This window comes from Aplysia californica, unplaced genomic scaffold, assembly GCF_000002075.1.
Source record: "Aplysia californica isolate F4 #8 unplaced genomic scaffold, AplCal3.0 scaffold00315, whole genome shotgun sequence".
NCBI classification, from domain to species: domain Eukaryota; kingdom Metazoa; phylum Mollusca; class Gastropoda; order Aplysiida; family Aplysiidae; genus Aplysia; species Aplysia californica.
The window spans coordinates 545510-569155 of record NW_004797585.1 but is presented as its reverse complement, the minus strand read 5'-3'; the positions used below and the strand labels follow the sequence as shown (position 1 = coordinate 569155).

The 23646-nt window shown below is 38.8% G+C and overlaps 1 protein-coding gene across 2 annotated transcripts; it reads right to left on the bottom strand.

Annotated features, from left to right (window-relative positions):
• Nucleotides 1-8518: 8518 nt before the first annotated feature.
• On the bottom strand, nt 8519-23628 carry LOC101854343. Of its 2 annotated transcripts, XM_005102162.3 has the most exons (17): nt 23065-23628; nt 21453-21588; nt 19958-20183; nt 19406-19564; nt 17819-17906; nt 17182-17306; nt 16533-16591; nt 16018-16096; nt 15548-15632; nt 14756-14831; nt 14046-14123; nt 13514-13594; nt 12547-12683; nt 11320-11470; nt 10776-10849; nt 10258-10362; nt 8519-8980 (listed from the first exon to the last, which is right to left on the bottom strand). In XM_005102162.3, exons 1-17 carry the CDS (start codon nt 23302-23304, stop codon nt 8843-8845), a joined length of 2037 nt encoding a protein of 678 aa, XP_005102219.2. In that variant the 5' UTR covers nt 23305-23628; the 3' UTR covers nt 8519-8842. The 2 variants fall into 2 exon arrangements, with proteins under 2 accessions (XP_005102219.2, XP_012940202.1); XM_013084748.2 differs by lacking the exon at nt 8519-8980 and having other exon boundaries at nt 9816-10362.
• Between the last annotated feature and the right edge of the window lie 18 nt (nt 23629-23646).

Below are 23646 nucleotides of genomic sequence, written 5' to 3'. Positions count from 1 at the left end.
GTTATTAAACACCAACAGGCCTTGAAAATGTTTAAAAAATGGTTAAACTAGAAGTTCCAATCAAGAACTCATTTTTCATCAGATGACGAATTTTGACCTTTATAGCGGATTTACACAAAATGAACCGACTCACCATCCGACTGATTTTCCCAGAGTAGTAAACAAATTGGTCATCCACATTGATAGACAGTATTCAGAAATTAGGAAAAAAACAGGTCGTGTTTCATACTGGGTGAGAATAGCCAACACTGGCAAGTCTCACCCGGAGTGAGAGGTCGAGCGTATTTTTATTCTCACCTGGGGTGAGAGTAGTCACTAGTTTTTTTCCTAGTCAGTTATTTTAAGTTAAGGAATGCCATTAGACTAAATCTAGATGTCTAGATCCAGCCTCTCTCCTTCAGGAGACTGTGAGTCTTGTTTGGTTCTACATGATACAACATCCAGATCTATACAGCTTTCAGCTACTATAAAATACCACAGCTATCTGATCATTACCTTATGCTCTGAATTTCGTTTATATTTTGAGTAGACTGAAGTAAGCACTTTTTGAGTAGTTTTTCATCACTCATGGTGACATACACATGCGTAATGTTGTTGAGGACAAGTGTACTCAACGGCGTCTTCAAGTGGTGGTTGTGCTCAAGGGCTTCCAGGGGAATACCCTGTGCCATATCACGTTCTTCCCCTGGGTGGCAGAGGGCGTGTCGAGGTTCACTGTCAGTTGAGCTACAATGTTGCAAGGTGGCCATGATGGCTTTTTGCATGGACTCCACCGTGTTGTTGCTCCTAATGGCTTTGCTGTAGTATTTTTGCAGCTTTGTCACCACCTCCGGCCGCAGGTTTCCATAACCCTTTCCGCCTTGAGTCACTTTAGGCTTCTCCTGGATTTTTGCTTCACGAGGTTTCGCTACTGTGTACCCATCCTCTTTCCCACATGATTTAGGCACTCATGTTTTCAACTGAAATTCCTCGATAAGGGTCCACCTTATGTAGGCCTATTTCTGAAATCGTTTTGCTGTCTCCGTCACTGGGGTAACTGATCACAGACACATACCGCAAACCGTTCTTCTCCACAGATCTTGACCACATTCTCACTGCCGCCTCCTTCTCCATTCCTCTGCTGGTGCCCTCGTAGTTACAATTACAAAATGGTTTGTGAGCTTCAAACCACCTCTCGTAAGCTGCAACCCCCTTTTCCCTGTATTACCTGTCCTGGGCAACAGCGTCATTGCACACCGGACAGGTCCATAAGTGCTCAAAGCCCTCAAGGTATCCATTTTGATTGTTCCGGTGGCTGTCTGATTATGGCGACGTCTTTCCTTTCCAGATAATTGTTCCTTTCTTCCTTCTCCCCTTTCTACCCTTTTCAGTCTTTCCCCAGTGTTGGAACAATTCGCACAGTATAAAGAAAGTACCTCGTAATCCACCACGAGTCCAGTTTTTCTTTCAATCACACAACCAACCCCCATTTTTGATGTGTGGCCCCTCTTATGCCAAGTTCCATCGTATGACACATGAATGTTGGTAACACCATCATCCTCCTCTGGGTAAAGTTCCTTCACCTTTTCCGCTGCCTTCCTTAACAAATAACATGGTCTTGGAAAAGTTATCCGTTTTAGCACTGATGGCTTTCACATGTTGGTTAAAAGTTTTCACATGAAGAGACGGAATATCCAAAAGTTCTGAAAAATTACAGAGGCCTGCGTAGCCCATGCCTGTAGCTGACGCATGAGCTATGGCCATTCGGTTGATGCTGAAGCTGCGGCTGTCATCATAGCTTTTCTTGGATGTGAACGCTGAAGAAATGTCTGCATCACAGGCAGCACATTGGACTCGCAAATGTACTGCAAGTCCAGAATTTTTACCGCTGTCACTGCCAAGAGAAAGGGACGGTTGGAGACAATGAGGACACAGAAGATTTTTGAACAGGGTTTGAAGAGAGTCGAGGTTTACGATGGTCGTTGGCAACTTCCCAGAGCTCTGAGTAGAGTTGTTGTCTGGGTGTTCTGGGTTATAACCTAGCAACTGCTGGTGGGTCGACCTGCTCTGGTGTTTTTCCAAACAGAGGAAAATTTCTGGCGGAAGGAAAATAGCGGATTTCCGCCAGTTGGTGCAAAATTATCACCCCGGATATTAAATGGAAAGGTTCTTTTAACATCTCTACATACCTTCACTCAACATGCTCATCTTTATCCTCTTGTCAAAAATCTCCTGTCTGAAGAATTGGCTGATGCAGCCACAAGGGTCATGTGAATTTGATGATGTCTTCACTTTAAACGACGAGCAACATTTAAAGGTGTCAATTTTCAGGAAATACTCCTGGTCAGCTGCTTCACATAACGTGTATTGGCTCTCAATACTCTCATCAACCACTGACTCGGAAGTTTGTTCAGCCTTGTCCTCCTCTATGTTGTTTGCCTTATCTCCAGGGCTTGCTGATGAATATGGCTCAGCAAATGTTGACATTGGGGACAGTTCGAGTTTGACAGCAGCAATCTCCTCCTGTTCCATACTTTTTCGTCCTCAAAATGACTCTTCATCCTCATCTTTGTCAGCTTCCAAGCTCGAGGCAAAGAAATCACTGAGCATATCCACAGTGTCATCGCTAGCAGGAATGTTAGTCTTTTGCTCAATTCAAAGCATGAGCTACTCTGTCCCCATCGGTTTTTGCAAGAAAAATTCTGAAATTATGCTGAGCCCAAAAATGTGAAATTATGCAATTCTGTTAATTTTAACAAAGGATGATAAAGGAAAATAATCCGAAATTATGCAAAAAATGATCAAATTTGGCTAAATTATGCGGGGTGCATAAAACCACAAGGACAGGCTACTGCTGCACAAGGTTCCGAGTTGTAGAGATATCACCTTAGCACTCATTTATGCAAGAATTTCACAAATTTAGTTGTATATTTTTCACTAAGGGATCTTTTTATTTTCAAATTCAATTCTTGAAAAAAGCAAAAAAGATCATATAAAACAGAAACATTGGCACAGTCCATCAAAGCACACATATTTTTTACTACACAAAATTTTAAACTGTTTCAAAGCAGTCCTTTGGTTGAAATAATGAAAGGTGGGGCTTTGTGGAGCAGCCTGAACAGAAGAAAATTTGTCTGCATTCTTTTTCCAGTAATGGTGGCGAATTCTGTCCTTGGGGGAAGGGGCCACTAAATTTTTCTTCCCCACAAACCTTTCAGAGAGACTGGCAGCAGGTCTGCCTGGTTGCCAAGCCTCATTGCGAGTTTGATCCTCATCCTTCTGTGTGAGAATTGAGAGCTTCTTCGGGCCTTTAACCTTCTTTTTGGAGTTGGGGAGGCTTATCTGCTCCTCATGGGAAAGAGAATATAGCACCATGTGTATTGGTTTGGTACAGTTCCAGCATTAAAGAAAATAGTTTCTTCTATCACTTTCCCTTTTTTAAAAATGGAAGAGGCCACAGTAGCCCCGACTGCTGGTCAGCGCTCACAGCCGGTCTTCTTCTTATTATACGAGTGGATAAAAGCCTTTTTTTTTCTGTTGTGTTTCTCCTTGTTACTTGAGTGACCATTTGAACAGATGACTGCATTTGCCCTGGTATAGGGACACAAAAATACACGTTGTGTGTCCATTTCTCTATGTTTGTGTTTTGAATACAAAGAATATTTAATGTCTCTCTATATATAAGTATAACAAGAAATTCAGGACCTGAAAATTGCTATGTGTGTGTGCCAGACTGTATAGACTCACCTTATCCTTTTTTAATGCAAAGGGTATGTTGTTAATTTTATAACTTAATTTGTATATATTTAAGGTATTTCAACTAGTCCACTCGCAAAATGAAACCAAGCTATGCTATTAACTAAGGTGAACATCACTAACTATTTCTCTTGCGCTCACACAACCGTATGCAGTTGCGAGAGCTGCAAAACTTTTTCCAAACTTAAGGGTATGTTGTCCAAAAACTTTCCCTTTTTCTATATAACTTAATGTCTAAAGTGAGTGATGTCCATCATACTGAAATATTTCCCCATGCCATTTCTTGTCAAATGTCATAACAAACTTATACCACCCTATGGGCAGCCTCTAGAGAAGTAACAAAGGTAGCAGATGCATTTGTTGGAAGATATATCTTCATCATATGATGTAATAAAAGTGATATTGATTTCATTGTATTGTTGTTATTTTTTATCTGAGTTTTCCCAGAGTGTATGTGGGTGGTTGGAGAGTGCCGCTGGTAGGTCCTTCTACTTTACTTTCCCTTTATTGTTTCTGTCTGTCTGTCTTACTTTTTCTCAGCACTAAATGACCGTTATTGTGTCGATGTTCTTCTCTTTACTTACTAAATTCAAACCAGAGTACGTTAGGGATGGGCAGGTACCGGTATACCCGGAACTCCCGGGTACTTCTGTTACAGTAGGGGGTGTCAGTACCCTCACCAGGTCTCCAGTGCCAGTCCTGAGAAGGTGCTGGCATTATCACAGTTGCTGATGTGCCCTTGGATCTAAAGCCCCAGTTACTGTGCTGTGTGTAGAAGCTGTGACATCAGATGCGTACCACATCAAGTTCAAAATTGACAACTAATAAAATGAGCGCATTAAATCTGGTGAATCCTTGTGAGCAGTTTTGCTTATTTTGATATAGAGCTATGATGATATCGAAAATGAAATCAGTTTTTTGCTGTGACAGTTATAGTTATAATGTTTTTTAAAAATTGTTAGCAAACTTTACTTTAATCTAGAGCTGTGGCAAATTTCAAAGGGATTCTGTGCCCGGGCTTGTCTCTCTCGAATCTGACATAGTTCACGCTGAACGGCTTTTGCTGCCCATGTCTCTCTAGGACTCTCCTTGCTGCCCGCCCCCCGATTTAAAAAAAAAAAAATCACCAACGATCAACGTGCAGTACGATCTGTTTGGGAGGGAACTAAAAGATGCGCCAAACGAGAAACTAGACACACAGAGCCTCTGCTGACGTCATCTATTCTGTCCCGGTACCAGAACTCAATTTTGCCGGTACGCCCAGCATAAGTGTGCATAGCTCCTTAACTATAAAGAGTGTCGTTGGAGCAACTCATCTCTTAACTGATCTGAATTGAGTCTTTGGGGAGGGGGGGGGGGTCTAGTTTGTTTCCCTCCACGCATCCAGTGATGTTGGCGAGAAAGAAATATGAACAGACTAAAACTACAGAAGGCAGTAGTAAAGAAGTTCAACTGAAATTGTTCAAAACAGCCACCCGTTGTCTAGAAAAGTAGCTATCTTAGACTGGTAGATATTTCTGTGTCATTATAATATAAAAAGCACAAGGGGGGAAGCTAAGGGGAAGTGGTTATTTGTACAGGTGATCGTCTTTGACAGATGGCTGTTGTGGCTGGTTCAACAGTACAACCAACCAGTGGTGACCTCTGACCTCCTGTGACCAAGTACATATGTACTGTAGATGCATAGGGACAGTTGAATAAGATGATGAAACATAACTAACATCAGTAGTATACATCCAATGGTTTTGTTTATTGATTGAGTATAATACAACAATGGCAGATAAAAATAAAAGCATCTATAGAAGTATAAAGGGCTCAACAAGTCTTTGTTACCTTTGTATAGACCGTACAAATGTTTTGATGTAGTAGTACATTATAATCATCATAATGATGCAATCAATCTCAGAGGATGTTAAATCTCTTCAACATAACTGAAAGTCCATTATTGTCTTCCTTTAGAACATGCAGTTCATGGCAGGAAAGTTTTGTTTAGATTTATTAAAGTTCTATTTTATGGTGCTTGCATCATAAATTGGTCACATGAGTGCGGCAGATTAGAAGTTTTACTGGTGAGTAACAAACATACAAAGAAAAGGAGGAGGAGAGATAAGACAAAAGATGTTTTGAGGAAACAAGGAGCAAACCACACCAGAGCACCTGCTACTGCTAACCACCCACACTGGCTGGCAGGAACGGTAGTGTCGTCTTTGAATTTTGAGTATAGAGAAGCACATAGACCGGAAACGTCCACACAAAAACTGTCATTACTTAGTTCTGGAGAAAAGTAAGACTGACAGACAGAAACAAGAGAGGGAGGGAAAAGAAAGGACCTTTTAAATGACACCCTCTGACTCTGACCATCAGTTTATCTTTGAAAGAGTCTGCTCTGAATTTTACACCTCCGAGCCATCACAGGACTTAGATAATTATTATTCAACAATTCAACAGGTGGGGTGTTTCAACCCTGGCAAGGCCAACTCGGGCTGAGTAGGATAGGAATACCAGCAGACAGACAGTGATAAACTGATACCAAATACCAGTACTCGATTAAAAACTTCCCCAATGAGGAGTCAAATTCACATACAGTGGTGAAGAGCCTATAATAACTGCTACATCACAGATGCCAGCAGAAACAGAACAACTTAAAACAAAATATGGAGTTGCTCTGGGTTCAGGTGAAGTACAGATTAGTTCTTATATCACTGAGGCTCTATACAATTGATACTAATCTCCGAACTAGGCTATCTGGAGAGAATGTTTGCTCATAGTCATAGAGCTCTGGTGAAAACAGTCATGGACCTGGAAAGCTGGTGGTGGATTTATTCCATGATGGTATGTATTGCTTGAAAAGATGATGAAGAATGCAAAGGCCTGGACAAAGTGGAAACAGAGGACTACAGGAACGAGAGAGATTTTATGCACATTTTGTCCACGTGGTATTATGCACCCCGCATAATGTAGCAAAATTTGATCATTTTTGGCATAATTTCTGATTATTTTCCTTTATCTTTCTTTGTTAAAATCAACAGAATCGCATAAGTTTACATTTTTGGGCTCACTTTGCATAATTTCAGAATTTAAAAAGACGGGGACAGCACATCGGACATTCAGGGACTGACAAGAAAAGAACTAGATGTTGAGTTCTAAACAAAAATGGAATATAACTTCAATGAGGCTGCCTGTGATCTTGGAATGCTGTCTGATGAAGGAAAAGTAGGGAACGAAACAAAAATACACGATCACTATGAACAGGTACTGACTGACATGGTGGGACGTAGACAAACTCTTGTTTTAGTAGAGGTTTTACGGTGCTCGCAACTGCAAAAGGTCAAGGTCATATGAATATGAGCGTCAAAGAATGGGTGTCAACAAAGAAGTCCTTACAGGGAATCGGACTTACTCTGCTCACCTCTCTAGCTTCAGCAGCACAAAGTCTGCTTCGACTATCAAGGCACCCTGGAAATAATACAAATGGATTTCATTCCTGGAAGGATTATAAAGATCTGTAGTGAATGAGACATAATCTGAAAACTAAAAAACCTTCATTCAAGTTATGTACCATGCAATGTTAAACACACACACACACACACATGTATACAATAGTCTTCGTCTGAGAACCCGGTCATCAGGGAGACAGAATAAGAGGGTTCTTAGGTGGTAGGTACATTTCAAAAGGCACAACTACAATACAACTCAGTTCCTACCCATTAGCTACCCCTATTTATTATTCTATAAAATAACGACTTATGTGCGATAAAGACGCCTTGAGGGAAGATCGAGAAGTTTGCTTATTTTTAAAAAAGAAATTAAAAAAGAACTACTAGAACACTGAGGGAAGCCTACCTTGGACCCACACACTGACTGATACTGCCACCCACAGTGTGTAATTTACAATGGGAATGAACATAGAAGAAGTGTCACTCTTGAGCTGAATGTCAACTCTATCTGGATCACAATAACATTTCATGACGATTGTTGACCCAGCCAACAACAGACTTGGTACATAAGGAATAACACAAGCGAGTCATCTCAGTAAGACTGAATCTGAACATCATGAAAGTAGAAAACAAATTCATGAATAAGAAATAAAGTGGTTTTGGCACCTCACCAATATACTCGTTCACCATTCAGGCAAGACCTCAACATGGTATAAGTTACCATAGCAACATGTTGCCATTATATAATTGATTTTGCTCAGTTGAAGTAATGAAACATGTAATGTAATAGTCCCTATTTGAACAGTTTCTCTCCCCTCATCCTCTTTATTCTTGCAAGCATTACGATCATCAAGACGATCATCATTTGGTACCACCAGCACATTCCCAATACATGCATTTCTGCAAGAATATTGGCTTACGGGTCTCTAATCTTAGACAACCTAGACAGGTCTGTAAAAAGATAAAGAAAATTCTAACTAGAACAGACCAATACTAAACTAGTGGAGTGCCCTGTGCCCTGGTGGAGATCTTGCCTCCAGATATGGCCGAGTACATCCTACTAATTCTAAATAAAGCTGAGATCTTTTGCCGTCAACACGCCAATATACGGGTATGTGATCTACTACAGTCTAGCACGCACATCCGAAACATGCACACAGTGGACAGATTTTCCGGTCTTGACTGTTTCTTACATGTACAAGTATTTCTTAGTACTTAAAACATCATGTACATCACGAAAAGATTTCCACATCGCAATGATTTTTCAATGTGCATGTTAGACTGTAGTTCTACATATAAGACTCTATACCAATATCCCAGAAACATCTAGGCAGGAAGGTTTCATAGCTTTTGCAAACTGAAATTTCGTTTTTAATGTCGAGACAGGTACATACAACCACAAAGTTGCAGACCATATTGTGGTTCATATCTCACATCTTGTCATGTCATAAATGCTGAGTCATGTCTTATCAAATTTATCACACACAGTAGGTCAGTGACCGACAGAAAAGATACCGTAGCAAATGCTAGTAATGCTGCACACGTTGAAAATATTTTGCTGAGTCTCTACCCATTGTCATGACATTCTGAGCAACAATGATTTGTCTGTCTCTACTTCTTGATCTTATCTTTCTGAACGGTCAACATTTGACTAATGTTAGACACATATATTACAAAACGGCACTTGGGTTTGCACTGTAGTAAATAATACACAAAGGTAAAACTTGATGGACGTTGAACACAACGTATTCCTGAGACAACATCGCGATATCCCCCTGGTCTCCAGGCTTGTACAAACGTCCAGGGCTCTGAAACACAACAGACCAGGAAAAATGATATATATATATGTTATTGTTATATAATGATAGAACAAAATACGGAGCTGAAGCTGTCCAAGTTGGCCACTTATTGTCTAGGAGAAAAGTTCTTGTCTTAACACTCTGCCATCACAAGGCTCATTCATATAGTAAAAACCCTTGCCATCACAAGCATTTTGGGGGAAATCTAAAGAAACTGGGTGGTAAACATCGCCGATCTGTATTTTGTGACGGGAGCGGAAGTTCGGCGTTTTTGCCAACCAGCGAGATGTGACGGCAAAGCGTCAAACGTTTGGATGTCTTTTTTTTTTATAGTAGAGGGTTTTACGGCACTCGCAACTGCATAAGGTCATATGAGCGCCAAGGGGTGGGTGTCAACAGAGAAGTCTTTACAGGGAATCAGATTTAGACTGCTCACCTCTCTAGCTTCAACACCACAAGGTCTGCTTCGACTATCAAGGCACCCCGGAAATAGCAGGTCACATGAGAGTGACAAACATATAAGAGAAGTAGAGGAAAATGACAATAGTAAGGATCAGGAAAGAAAAAGCAGCAGTTCCCTGTTGTAGATTAGGCACAGTTATGAGCGTGACATGAGTCAGCCCATTTACAATTCTACTATGCTTGAACGAGAAATTATGTCCCCCCTTTGGGAATGGCCTAAAGACACTACAGTCAGTGGCACTGCCCCGGGGGGTAATGTCTTGAACAGTGTCATTATAATTATATAATAGTATTAAAAGAAAAAAAAACTAAAGTGGAGAGATGGGAAGTGGTTGTTTGTACAAGTGACTGTCTGTGATAAATATGTGGCCGTTAATTAACTGTGCATCAAAACTTCTGTCACAATAAGTGAAATGCACTGTCGTTCGTAACTACTGGCAGAGAAAAAGTAAGATATGAACATATACTACAAAATAAAGAGAATAATATTCACATAACACACAAAAACCATCGTACAACCCATGGGGCTGAGGAGGCGATTAGAAACAAAATTGAGAAAAAATGCAACATGTTTTGAGTTATCAAAAACATTGTTATGGCTTGGTCACATTTCTTGACCACCATTATGATGTCATGTTATTATTCCACAAATGCCAAGAATAATTCTCATTAACTGGGACTTCTTTAAATTCAATGACCAATTTCAAGGGACATGTGCCATTCTCAGGCTTCGTACTAAAACAGGGCTTCGGCATATATATGGAGAAAAAATACCCTCCAGAGATAAAGAATTTAAAAAGATACAGTGAAGTAAATGTACTTACAATGATAGAGTCGTAGTTTTCCCCTGGTGATTTCCTTGTTCTGTCATATCTCATAACTGTCTCCACCTTGCCTAGGCCGACCTTGACCTCCAGTAGTTTGCCCAGCTGTCAGAGTCAGAGTCAGAGCACAAGTTTACGACAAAAGGTGTACGTTAAAAAGTTGTCAACAATGAAGAGGAAGTAGGCCTACATGACGGGAATACCAATTTCTCATCTATAAACACAGAATGATTTTAGATTACTAATAAAATTATTACTATCATTACTGGTATTATTGTTATTGTTATTATCATTATTGTAAAAAAATATTAGCCAACATAGCTTCTCTGAAATTCTGGATGTGAAAAGGAATGCAAACTGTACAGGTTCTCTGCAACAATCCTTTAAAAAAAAATACATATGTTTACTGTTTTAGCATCCTAAAACTTAACTAGGTCTATAATTCATAGATTAAAAGTGTATGAAATACAAACGCACAAAAAAGAAAAACATGATGAATTAATAAAAAGGAAACTCACGTCAGAAAACTGGGCTGCTTTCGAGGGATATTTCGAAAAGTAAAGCCCCCTGCCAAATTCACCATGAGTAAAATCTGTTGAATAGAAAAAAACCTAGATGGATGGAGGGAAGATGTTTCTTAATTTAAAAAGGTGCCTTTCCTCTTACACCAGCATTTTTATGGTGAAGAGGTCAGGCTCTTTGCAGCTACACATGACATGAAGCGCATGAAATATATACATGTGAAAATATGTAGGCCTACACAATGTGATACAATAAGATACAATACAACAGAAAAAAGGCTGGTTGATTGTAAATTTTTCAACGGCCCTATCACTTATCACCTGTTACCATAGCTGTTTAAGTTTGTTAAAGCCCCACTCCTTGCCACAAAAGTCGAAGAGACTTGTATCCTAAATCCTAATTGAGTTGATATAGGGGCATAAAACATTTAAAATTTCAAAAAAGGAAAGAAAACTCAGAAATTCCCAAATAATGATATATATTATATTGACAGTTGATAAAGCCAAGCATAAAAAAGGCCAACAAAAAAAAAAGCCATACCTTCTTCTCTAAAGCCTTCTTTCAGAACCTGAGACAGCCGGCTTGGCTTTTCTAAGGAGCCACAGTAGTAGAGTTCTGTCATCATGGATGGGTCGTGCATTGCTGCCATACATCCTTCAAACTTTGCTCTAAGAGTAGGGTTGTCTCGTGCCTGGAAAAAGTAGCCTCACAACACTGAACGTAAGAATAAGACCATATGTTCTGCAATTGCGTTTGTTGTTGTAGTTGCTTTTGTTTTTTGCTTTATTTGTCTTTTTTGTTTTTGTATTTTCCCTGTTCATTACATGTCAGACTACCCACTTTCACTTACCTCCTACAGTAAAGTTAATTCAAAACAAAATCTGCAGGACCACTGGATTTTCTTTGGTTTAGCTAGGTTTTCGGTTTAGAGAAAATGCTCAAATAGAAGATTAAAATAAGGGTTTTTATTTTCTTGCGTTTTACCAACGTTTTCGGATTAACTGCGTTCGGTTTAAGCAGACTCCAGTTGACATGACTACTTTTTAATGTCATGACTTAGTGTGTTCTGCCATTTGGTATTAGTTTTAGTCACTTTTTTTCCCGTGAGTTCTTTTACATCATCAGACAACACAAGAAGGATTTCTCTCTACCAATCTGGCAGAGCAAAGCGGTTCTGTATACTTAACAATCAACAGGCAGGAAAAATAACTCTCAGTTAAGTGTATTACAATCAGAAGTTCACCTGAAAATTTATAGTGTCCTTCTGGTGGAATAAACAGTCTCAGATTTTAGCTTTTTGCGTACAGTAGAGTCCGCTTAAAATGAAATCTGAGGGACTGCCAGGTTTTCTTCACTTTAGCCCCATTTTCGGTTTCGGGAGTTTGCTAAAAAAAGAAGTAAGTAGATTGGGGATTTTATTTTTCTTCCGTTTACAGCTATTTTTAGATTGACTGTGTTCAGTTTAAGCAGACTCCAAAGTATTTGTCTGCTGTATGTCTTATAAAAAAATTGATAAAAATATCTAGAGCGTTGCATTAGACCAAAAATCCTAGTACATTAACCTTCAGAAAATGGTCAATCTTTAAGTAGTATGGTCAAACACAGATATTTTGAAAATGTCAAGGAAGGACAAATGTGTACAACATATCTGTAATTCAAGTAAAAAAAGATGATAACAAAAAAGTTGAACCTGCTCTAACAGCCACCTGTCCATGACAATCCCCTGCACAAACGACCACTTCTCACTTAGCCATAACTGTGACTTACCTTCATTATAGATGTCACTGAATACCGGACCTGGATCGATCGATCCATTTCCATTCCTTGGATAAAACGAGAGATGATCTCACTTGATGTTGGCACTGCTTGGTCTGTTCGTTTTGGGGGCGTGGCTGTACGGCAGTCTTGGAAAAAAAGATATCACAAAAATATAAAAAAGATCAGAGAATTTATTAGAGTTGGACGCATACTCGGTTCTCATACAAATCTATATCCCACAATTAAGGTCTTTGAGTTTTGCATAAAAGATCAGAAGGCTGAAGTTTTCTCCAACGACACTTAAGGTGCCAGTCTATGACTTCTTTCAACACAAACTTTCTCAGCATGAAAGAACATAAAACAGAACATGAGAATAGCATTTGAACCTTCTACCCCTGTCTCTAGATCTATACCTTTGTCAGTAGAGGTATACATGTGTATTTTTTCTGAAGTTGTCTCTTTGACTTTGACAAGGGTAATAATAATAATAATAATAATATAACAATATATAACATTTATATAGCGCATTTCCAAATGGGTATTGAAAAATGAACGGCGGAAAAAATGTTCAACTGATGACAGTGATATAATGGTTAGGCTGTATACCACTGTGCACAGAAGACACGAGTTTGATTCTAGAGTGAAAAGTTAAAAAAAATTAAATATCTCTGTCTGTCCTCTGGCTTAGTTTTAGTGCAGTAAGAGTTTTATGGCGCTTGCACCACAAATTTTACAGGTCATATAGATAAATGCTGAAATTAGAAGTGTTCCAAGAGAGTAACATAAAAAGAGAAGAAGGAGGAGAAATAAAGATGATGGACGTTTGATAGGAAAGAAGCACAAACCACACCAAAGAAGCAGCCAACCGCCCACTGCCTTGCCAGATATTGTATCTCACTCAGCCTGAGTTGCATCAATAGGGGTGCAAAACACTGACAAAAATACAAAAAATACAAAGATTTCAATTTTCTCTCACCACTAGGAGGCGGTTTACAAAGCTTCTCAACTTGAGACTCCAGCTGTTGTATCAGTCCTGTTGTCTCCTCATCTTTGTCGTCTGGGAACAGAAAACTTCTAATTTTCAGTCTCGACAAATCATCATCACCACAAGCTATGACTCTGGTTCCCTTCATGTGGGGAAAGGATTTTTAAAAATCAAATATCTTCATCTGTCTGTCCCTGTCATTTTATGCAAGAAAAATTCTGAAATTATGCCAACTGAGCCCAAAAATGTGAAATTATGCGTTAATTTTAACAAAGAATGATAAAGGAAAATAATAAAAAATTAAGCAAAAAATGATCAAATTTTGCTAAATTATGCGGGGTGCATAAAACCACAGGGACAGATCTGTCAGCTGAAAACTTGTACCCCTCTCAGCCCCATGTTGGCCCTAGCAGGCAGGGTTGAAACAGTTTGCCTCTATAACGATCTAAGATGTGTCGATGCAGGCTTCAAACATGTAAACAGCTCTCACTCACTGGTACAATGTTCTATCTTTTAAACTCACCAGCATTATTTTCCGGCCCTGTTGCGCCTGAGAAAGTCTTGGTGACAGCTTCCAATCGTAGCTCTGTCATCTCTTTTTCTGAGGTCCATAAGAAGAGAGAATGAGTGGTGGAGGAGTAGGAGGCAAGATTGCAATACTGAAATGAATACAATTCCCATTGTAAATCTCACCCCTCCTCCCCCTTTAAAGGATAATTGAACAAGCACAAACCATCTGAAAGAGAAAAAAGTGTGTGAGAAGTTGAGAAGTAATAACAAAATGACAAGAGATTACACAGGCAGGCACAATATATAGATTGAGCACGCATGTCAAGAGAGAGGTATTGAAGATAGAGAGAGACATGAAAAACTCAAACATGCTCATATAAAATCTTTCCTTCTCTCTCCCCCTCTCTCTCCCTCCTCTTTCTCTCTCTTTCTCTCTCTATCTCTCTCGCTCTCTCTCCCTCCCTCCCTCCCTCCCTCCCTCCCTCTCCCTCCCTCTCTCTCTCTCTCTCTCTCTCTCTCTCTCTCTCTCTCTCTCTCTCTCTCTCTCTCTCTCTCTCTCTCTCTCTCTCTCTCTCTCTCTCTCTCTCCCTCTCACACACGTACCCACAAACACACACATATAGGCATACAAACATACGTATAATCATATATATGTGTAAACTTAGGTAAAGAAAATTTAAAACATTCATAAAGTAAACAAAGACGTCAACATAAGCCACTCACCCATCAAAAGTTTCTCCTTCCTGGCTCTGTCACTGTCACAAATCAGCTTGTTCATCAGATCTGTCTGGGTTTTGACCTACCACAACAACAAAAAAGATTAACACAATCTGAAAGGGACTCAATAACTTAACTCTCAATAAAAAGGAGGGCTATATCACGTTTGTATGCGACAAGTTTTACAATCTCATTTTTCAGTATCAGAAGTTTCCTTAAATCTCTGCTCCGGTCAAACTTGTTTGCATCAGTAAACACCAAATCGAGTACGGTACACGCCAAGCAAGAAACATACATTTTTATTACTGAAAACATGAATTTGCTGGGGTATAGTACATTTTTGTAATGACTGTAATTAAGCAACTTAGCAATGTTCCAGTTCCTCTAGAACAGCTTCGCAAATTGTAGCCTACTGACAGTGCAGGAAGGAGGAGATGGGGATGGGGGGGGGGGGGTATTTTTTCCTCCGAGTGGGCTTGAGAAAATCACCCATAAAAGCTTCAGCTATTCCCAAATATTTGGCTAATTTTTACTTGGCTTAAAAAAAAAAAAAAATGCTCATATATAAAAAAGTGCTAAAAAAAAATAAAAAATGAAGCAACCCCTCCCCCACATACACACACAGATATTATACCCTGTATCACCTCCATAGAAATGTTGGGTAACATGAAATCTTTAAGCAGTAGCACTGATAAAGTCACCTACCAAACATCTGAGCTGTAACAACACCGATAAAGTCACCCATCAAACATTTCTACTATAGCATCAATAGAGTATGGCACCGATTAAGTCACCTACCAAACATTTCAGTTGTAAAATTTCATTCCGTAGTCTCATCAAACAGCAGAGATGTCCCTGGTAAGCTTCTTTGCTCTTAGCTTGCCTGAAGTAAAAGACAGAAGAAATACTTATACATTTTCAAAACAAAAAGAAAATATACTTTTTCTCTCATTTCACTTCCATGACACGAAGGGAAAAAAAAGAGTAAATAAAGGATTAGCTAAAGTTAACCAAGTACTTAGTAGTCAAATAGAGGTTCTCCTACATTTGGAATCTAGTATGTCCAGCAATGACACACATCTATCACAAGTATGAACAACAAAATTGACCATTTAGCAATATCACTTGAAATAAAAAGCAAGCAATAAAAAAGAGACAGTGCCATCAAGTATACGGTATTTTCCTCTTTACGTATAAAAAAACAGAATCATTGTTTCACGAAATTATAACGAGTATAATGTGCTGACCACAAGAATCAAAGTACCTACCAAGACTTCAATTCGTGGTCAATATCGTACAGGTCTGGATCCATGTCCCTTGTGATATCAGTGTACAGAAGTGAGTGACCTGCAAACAGTCACATACATGATCAGTGATCAAGAATTAAGAAATGACAAGGCATTTGTCATCACACTGTAATACACTTTCGTGTTATCAAAATGTTTCTATTTTGAAGTAGCCACAGCGCTGAGACAATGAAAAATCAATTAACACAAAAAAAAAAAAGAGAAAGAGAAAAACAGAATTTTACGAGATGGAATAATGCAAAGATGAAACTGCAGCAGCCTGTGAGAGAAATTTCACATATTCAACAACCTCACACCCTCCTCCTGGGGAAAAAAAACTGTGAGTAAGAAGTTAGACAGCCTTAAAGCCTTATTAAGTGTCCCTGGGTGTTAGTCTTCTGGCTCTTTTAATATAATCTGTGTCATATTCACAGCTTCATTGCTTCAAAAAAGACTTTCATACTTTTGTATGACAAAATTACTTTCATAACACTAACCTGAGAATCCAGGTAAGAAACTCATCAGAGTACAATTTGTGAAGGCATCTGCCAGCTCGCTGCGGAAATAAAAAACATATTTTCAAAATCATCCCCTGATGTCACTGGATAGCTATAAAGCAAATAAAATCTTCTTGTTAAAGTTATAAGTAGTTTTTTCTACATATATGTTTATACATTTGGTCAATATTTTGCAGCTGATAATGGAAAATCTGTACAATAAATAAAAGGTGCCTTAAGTGACAGAACTTGTAAAGTGACCATCAAAAGTAAATTATATTTACTCACTTTTCACAAAAATGCAAGCAAAACAGCAGACACATAAAAAAAACAACTGGATTCTAATAGCAGTTACATTGAAACATAATATTACTTTTATAATTGTGAGAAAGTAAAGAAATGTCCATTTCTCAATTGAGAGAACATTATAGTTATCTTATGCCCTGTGTTTGTTTAGCCCTATCCTGCTAACCAGCTGGTAAAAAATGCAAGGCTATTATTATATGTGTATTGATTTCTGTAGAGTTAATCAACATCTTGGGAGAAAAAAAAAAGAATTCACCAAGAAACCACAGCAAAATTAGTTCAAGTTGATGAAAAACCCCCAATACATTTACAAAAACCACAGACAAAGATTAAGTTGCATCACCTCCACTTGCTATTCAGCACTGTGTCATCAGAGAAGCCAAACTTTCTAAAGAAATCGACTGCTGAATTGTCGGCATGAACAACAACTGCTTCATGTTGGCCGACCACTGTAGGTGATAAACATTTCTAGAACAGAAAAAAAAAGAAAAAAACAAAACAATACGTAATACAATTGATCCAGTTGTCACCATTGCCCTCTCAGTACCTTCACCATCATCATCGACATCCTCATTCTTTCATTGTGAATGGGTGGTTGACAGTTGCTCTGGTGTGGATCGCTCCTACTTATTAAACGTTTATCATTCTTATCTCTCCTCCTTATCTTAATAATTCACTTGTAGTAGCACATCTAACCTTTGGCACTTATATGACCAATATGCGTTGCAAGTGATGTAAAGCATTAACTAAAACTAAAAATATGCATATTGTGATTATTGTCAATGTCATTATCATCATCACTCTCTCATTATCTTCATCATTATCATCACCATCACCATTATCATCATCATCCTCACTCATTCATTATCCTCATGTTGAAGTCACAGTCCTCACTCTCAATACCAGCCCCACTTTTATTTAATTGTCTTTATTATTATTACTCTCAACATCTTCACCATCAACATCAGTATCATACTCACAGAAAGCAGGTATCGACCCATCCTATACTTCCGATAGCGAGGTCTGACGCTAATCAGGGTCAAGTGTATCACTCTCTCCTTGTGTTGTCTGTGGGGAGTGAGAGATGAAGTATCTGTACTTGGTACATACTGGTATATTTTTTATAAATCGCTTGTTACATGTATTGTTCTCAGTGTAATGGGCAAGAAGGATCATCCACTTCACAAAGCACTTCATGACAACAGGAGAGGCAGAATCAAAAGAGGAAAATCTTGGATGGCAGAAGCAGAGGATTCCCTGAGAAAAATCTTTATACCTGAAAGCCTACCACTAGGCAAAGAATGGGAACAGATGACAGGAGAATACAGGGACCTCACCAAGGTCAAAATAAGCATGGGCAGAGACAGAAGAAATGTTGCGGCTTCCATCAACGAGAGCGATATCAACGAGATTGTTGACACAAACTCAAAAGCAGGGGATCCTATATAATTTATACAGATGGTTGAGTGAAAAGAGATAGCCAGCGAAGAGGATGGGGATTTGTTGCATTCGTCAACAATAAAACCATACACAGTGCATCTGGAGCCTGCAGCAGGGCTACATCAAGTATGCGAATGGAAATTGAAGCCATCACGAAAGCACTTGATTGGATGACCCAAGATCGCCCCCACACAACCCATGCTGTTCTTATCACTGATTCCATGTGTACCCTCAGAAGGATCGAAAAGGGTTTCCTGAGAACAGAATGGATTCAAGCTATCGAACCAACGCCTTTACGATCGCTCATATGGATTTTCTGCCCTGGCCATGCAGGTGTTAGGCAGGGGAAATGAAAAAGCCGACAGACTGGCTGGGAAGGCCACCTCAGTTGACAATACGGTTCAACCAGATAGGGTCGAGATCCTGAAATGTCTCTCTCGCCAGCTGATTGAGGAGGAAGATAGGGAGGCAGAGGCCAGTACTACCGTGGAGAGGATGATGCTTTTGGGAATACAAAAAGGAAGCGGAAAATCTGGCATCTTTTCAAGAAAGAAGAAAAGAACGTTCAACCAGATGTGCACTAGCACAATCAGTGGAAGGACCCTCAGCAACATTTTGGAGCATCAATGGACATGTCCGGAGTGCAGGGATGTTGCTTCCTGAAACAATGAACAATGTATTGTTCTTTCAAACAAGACTGGGATTTATGCCATTTATTTTAAATTAACACACATATTTGCTCTCACATATGTGCACACACACACACACACATTCAGACACTTTTGCCTGCAAATCAGTGAGGTGCACATGGGTGTGGTCAGTAATTTTTTTGTAAGCCTTTCTATTTAATTTGCTAAACAAACATTGATTACTTTCATGGAATAGTAGATAATATTCTCTCTGATAGTTTTGTCTCCAAACGATAAAAGTACCTAATTTTTAAGTTTGTGAAGACATGCATCATAAGTCTCCTTTTTCTAAAGAGCTCCTTAAGTTGCTAGAGCTGCTTGAAAGACTTCTTCAAGCAACACAATGACAACAGTTGTGACTGGTTTAAACTACAGTTGCAGAGAAGTTTCCATTTGCCGCTTCTATTTATTCTATCTTAGAGAACAATGTACACTCACATGAACTTTTTTTCGAAAGTGGCACACGCTAAAAGTCTGTTCTCAATCCCGATCAGATTAGGAGACAAAATTCCATCACAGGCATCTCTGTTCTTGCGTCTTTCAATGGCTTTTGTGATAAATGTTTGGATTCCTTTGGAATAATCTTCCTCCTCCTCACTGCAGAAAAATGGGGAAAAAGAGAAAATACATTTAATAATGATAGTAACATAACATGACGTTTGTATAGCACTCAACTCCAATTGAAGAACATGTGTTCTGAACGTTTTACAAATACCATAGTAGCACACAAATGGTATGTCGGGTTCTGACTAAAATTCTAGACACCTCTTTAATCTAAAATTAGTTGACTTTTGAATACATCAAAAGATTTGATGTAGGCTACCCTTTACAAGAAATCAAATTGCACATCCTTGGAAAATGGAAAGTCATCAAATTGACCATAGACTGGTATAATATTACAATGATATACTATTTAAAAAAATAATCGATAGTGTTACTGTCTTCACAATATATGGTGCCTGAAAAGACGGAAAAGAAGAAAACACCTACTCTTCATCTTCTCCCTCCTCATCCTCTTCCTCCTCCTCTGTATCACTGAATACTTCAGTGAAAGCACCAACAGATGCTTCCTCCTCAATCAAAACATCTTTCTCAGCATCAACTCTTTGAGACCAGTCCAAATTACTTTCTTTGTCTTGCTCTGACTCTTTTGACTTAGCTTCCTTACTCCTTGCCCTCTTCTTCACATTTCGCTCTGTCATCTCCATGGCTGCATCTGTACAGTGAATGAGTAAAGATTTGAAAGATTATAAAAGTATTACAGGTAGTTCACAATTGACCAGCATGCTAGTCAAACCACAATTAGGTTATTTGAATTAAGAAAAGCATATCAGCATAACATACAGCCGTAAAACGCAAGGAAAAAGCAAGATAGACATAAAGGAAAAAGGGACGGTAAAGAAGTAGGACCTCCCAGTGACATCCCCTAATCACTGGCTGTCATACAATAAAACCTGCTTTAACTACCAGAAATCAGACAAGCCAGACAGAGACAGGCAGGTCAGGGTCAACAGTCACAAGAGTTCTGTTTCCTGAAGCTAGAAGTCATGTAACACACTAAAGGGCTGCTGAATCCACCAACCCATGCCACAAACACTTATACTAGGTTTTAAAAACTGCTCCATCTAAAAAAAATTTAGGTGACACTATAATATGTACACCCAAGAGCTATAATGAAGTATGTAAACAAGTTAAATACAAGTGTTAAGTAGGGTAGTCAGATTTTGTAAGTGGATTGAACAAAATAAACGTGTAATGTTGCCTCACATATTAAGATATTGTATGAAGCATACCCTATACACAGGTGGACAATAGACATCTCCTAAACTTTGTTCAGTTAACAGCAGCAACGTTAATGAATACAGGAAATAAACCAAACTTATGACACAATAAAGGATAGATTTTCAAACTGAGGAATTAGCTGAGTTGCTTCAATCTCACAAGTTGTGCAACTGTTACACTCACAAGATAAGGCGAAGATTAAATCAAATAATAAAGCTTGGCATATTAACTGTACTAATTCTGTGGATGAATTACTTTACAAACGCAATTGTACCCAACACTGAGAAGAATTGTGACATGACACGGAGGAATTAAGCGCTCATCAATTTTTGGGCACTTGAATAGCAGTAATAGAGATCTTCATGATTGAAGGAAGTGGGGGCCCCCTGGTGTTAGAGACAAAATCGTCGAGAAAACGGCCGCCAAAGTTTGGTGACTTCAAAAGCTGTAGTGTCCCTGGAAACTGCAGATTTTAATTTTCTGTGCCTTTGATCAACGTTTTCAGTAAAATCCACACAGGAATGTGTTGTTAAATGGAATGGCAGCAAAGATGTTCAAGAGCCCATAACCTCCCCCCCCAAAAAAAAATTAATTAAAAAATAGAAAAATCAATAAAAATCGCTTAACAGACAGAAAAATGTTTGTTTCAGCAATTTCTTTATTTTGACGAGTGCCTGATTTCACCACAATGCAACACAATTACCTTTAACATCTTGAACCAATACAATAGTCCGAGCCCATTTTGAGCAGACAGTGGCATACAGGGTTTCAGTGTCCATATCTGATAATGAAATGTCGTACAGAGCAACCACAGCATGCAAAAGATCCCTGTTTGAAACCTAAAAGAAAGAATACAGAACGATTTATTATTGTTTTCCAACAAATGTAATTGCTCTTGTTCTTATTGCTGAGGTATACATAGGCCTGGCCTAGCTTCCAGCAAATCAGTATATTAATATTGCAATCATATTGTGTCAGGTACATAAATCAATAAACAACAAAATGTACTCTGCATGCCTGTGCATAAAAATAAACTCTAAAGTGTTGGAAGAACAAAATCACGAATAATAGCCTAGGTTGTCCAAATCATAGATTTGAAAAGTGGGATTACATTATCAGACTGAAATATTATATATTCCTTATTATGTTGACAAGACATTAACTTATTCTTGAGCTAGAAGTCTTAAATTACAGTTAGTTATAGCCAGAATCAGGCTGGACATAATGGACCAAGTGTCTAGAATAACATCTTTACTGATTGAAAATAGCAAAGCAACCATCAAAAGTTCTTTAAAGTCTTTTAAGTAAGTTCAAAAGCATGTAGGCCTATCTTTTATAATATAGAATTATTCAGAATTGCATTTGGAATAAACCTACATGTATGTCTTGTCTTGAGTGAGTTGGTAGTTTTTGTGTAATTTAAAAAAAAACAACAATCGTGATTTCGGAGAGAAAAAACATTGACAATTTAAATCTAGATCTAGATTCTAGCACTGAAAAATATTGATTTCTCAATAACAGAGCAATGGCAATTTGAGTCCAATAGTATCAATATTCTAAAGAAGAGTCCTATCTATACATTTCTTTAGTAGGCCCTATGCAAAAACGATACATTTTGTTGGGTTATTACTAAGACTGGTGTCTGGGCAATAATTTGGACAACGCTATAAACAAAGTCGCACTAACTTCGAAATCACATTTCAAAATTGAATCAAAACTTCTGATTTTCGGTGGAAACTCTTGACCCGAAAGTCAACGTACCTTTATTGTAACATAGATAGGTGGATTGGAATAAAATCTAAGCTAGAATTATAGGATGGTTCGCGAACCGCCGGGGGCGGCTTGCTGCAGCTGTTGTAGCGAAGTCACTTTTAACCAAGCCGTTGCCCACGGATCGGTGTAGTGAATGAGTTAATCTGTTAAGGAGGAAATGAATGTAGCATAGTGGGCCTTAGTCTTAGTTTGTGATAGGCAGGCACTCTGGTCTGGTTTGCTTCTTCTTTTTTCTATCATTAACATCTCGTCCCTGTTGTTAGTCTTGAATAGTCATAATTCATGTTGGCCTAGATCTATAATATTATGTTGATGGAACTTCCATTGGAAGTATGCACCTCTAATCTTCTGCACATAAATGATTAGGTGTGTTGCTTCAGCTCTTATGTTATGTCTTAAAAGACTAATTTATGTTCCAAGTGAAGTAAGATGTTTACTAAAATTAAACTTAAATGTAGCAGTAGATTCTAGATCTAGAATCTAGATTCTAGATCTAGAATCTAGATCTAGACCTAGATCTATATCTAGATCTAGTAGCGTACCCCTGAGATCACACCATTCATGTCGTGGACATGGCCAAGCTGCAGCACTCGGAGAAAATCTATAATAATCGGTGTCGCTGAGATCCGTTCTCCAAATCTGTTCTTAAATTCAACTTTTTCATCAAGTTGGGAGCCAAGCCTGCCAAAACAATCTAAATCTGCGTCTGGCTGCTTGTCGGTATGTGCCATTTCTGACGAAAGTCTCTCCGATGGAGAACATGCTGTTGTATTTTCCGCCATCTTGTCAACAAGCTAGCCCCGCACCGAATCGCCAAGCAGACGGCACGGGCTTACAGTTCCTTGTCACGGGACATTCCAAACTAAAGAAACGCGCAACTCGCGATACTTTTATTCACATACTCGCGTTACTTTTTTTTGTCGTTCTTTCGTTAATAGAAATGCTTCAGGTACCGTATCTCTAATCTCTAATGTCCACGTCTCTTCTTGTGTAGACATGTTTAGCATACTAGCCTTGCCTATTCTTTGAGTGAGTAGGCTATCGGCGGCTATCGCAGAAGAAGCGTCGGTAAGGGGCTGTTCAAATATAATCCTACACCTTATTTGGGACTTTTCGACCCCCCC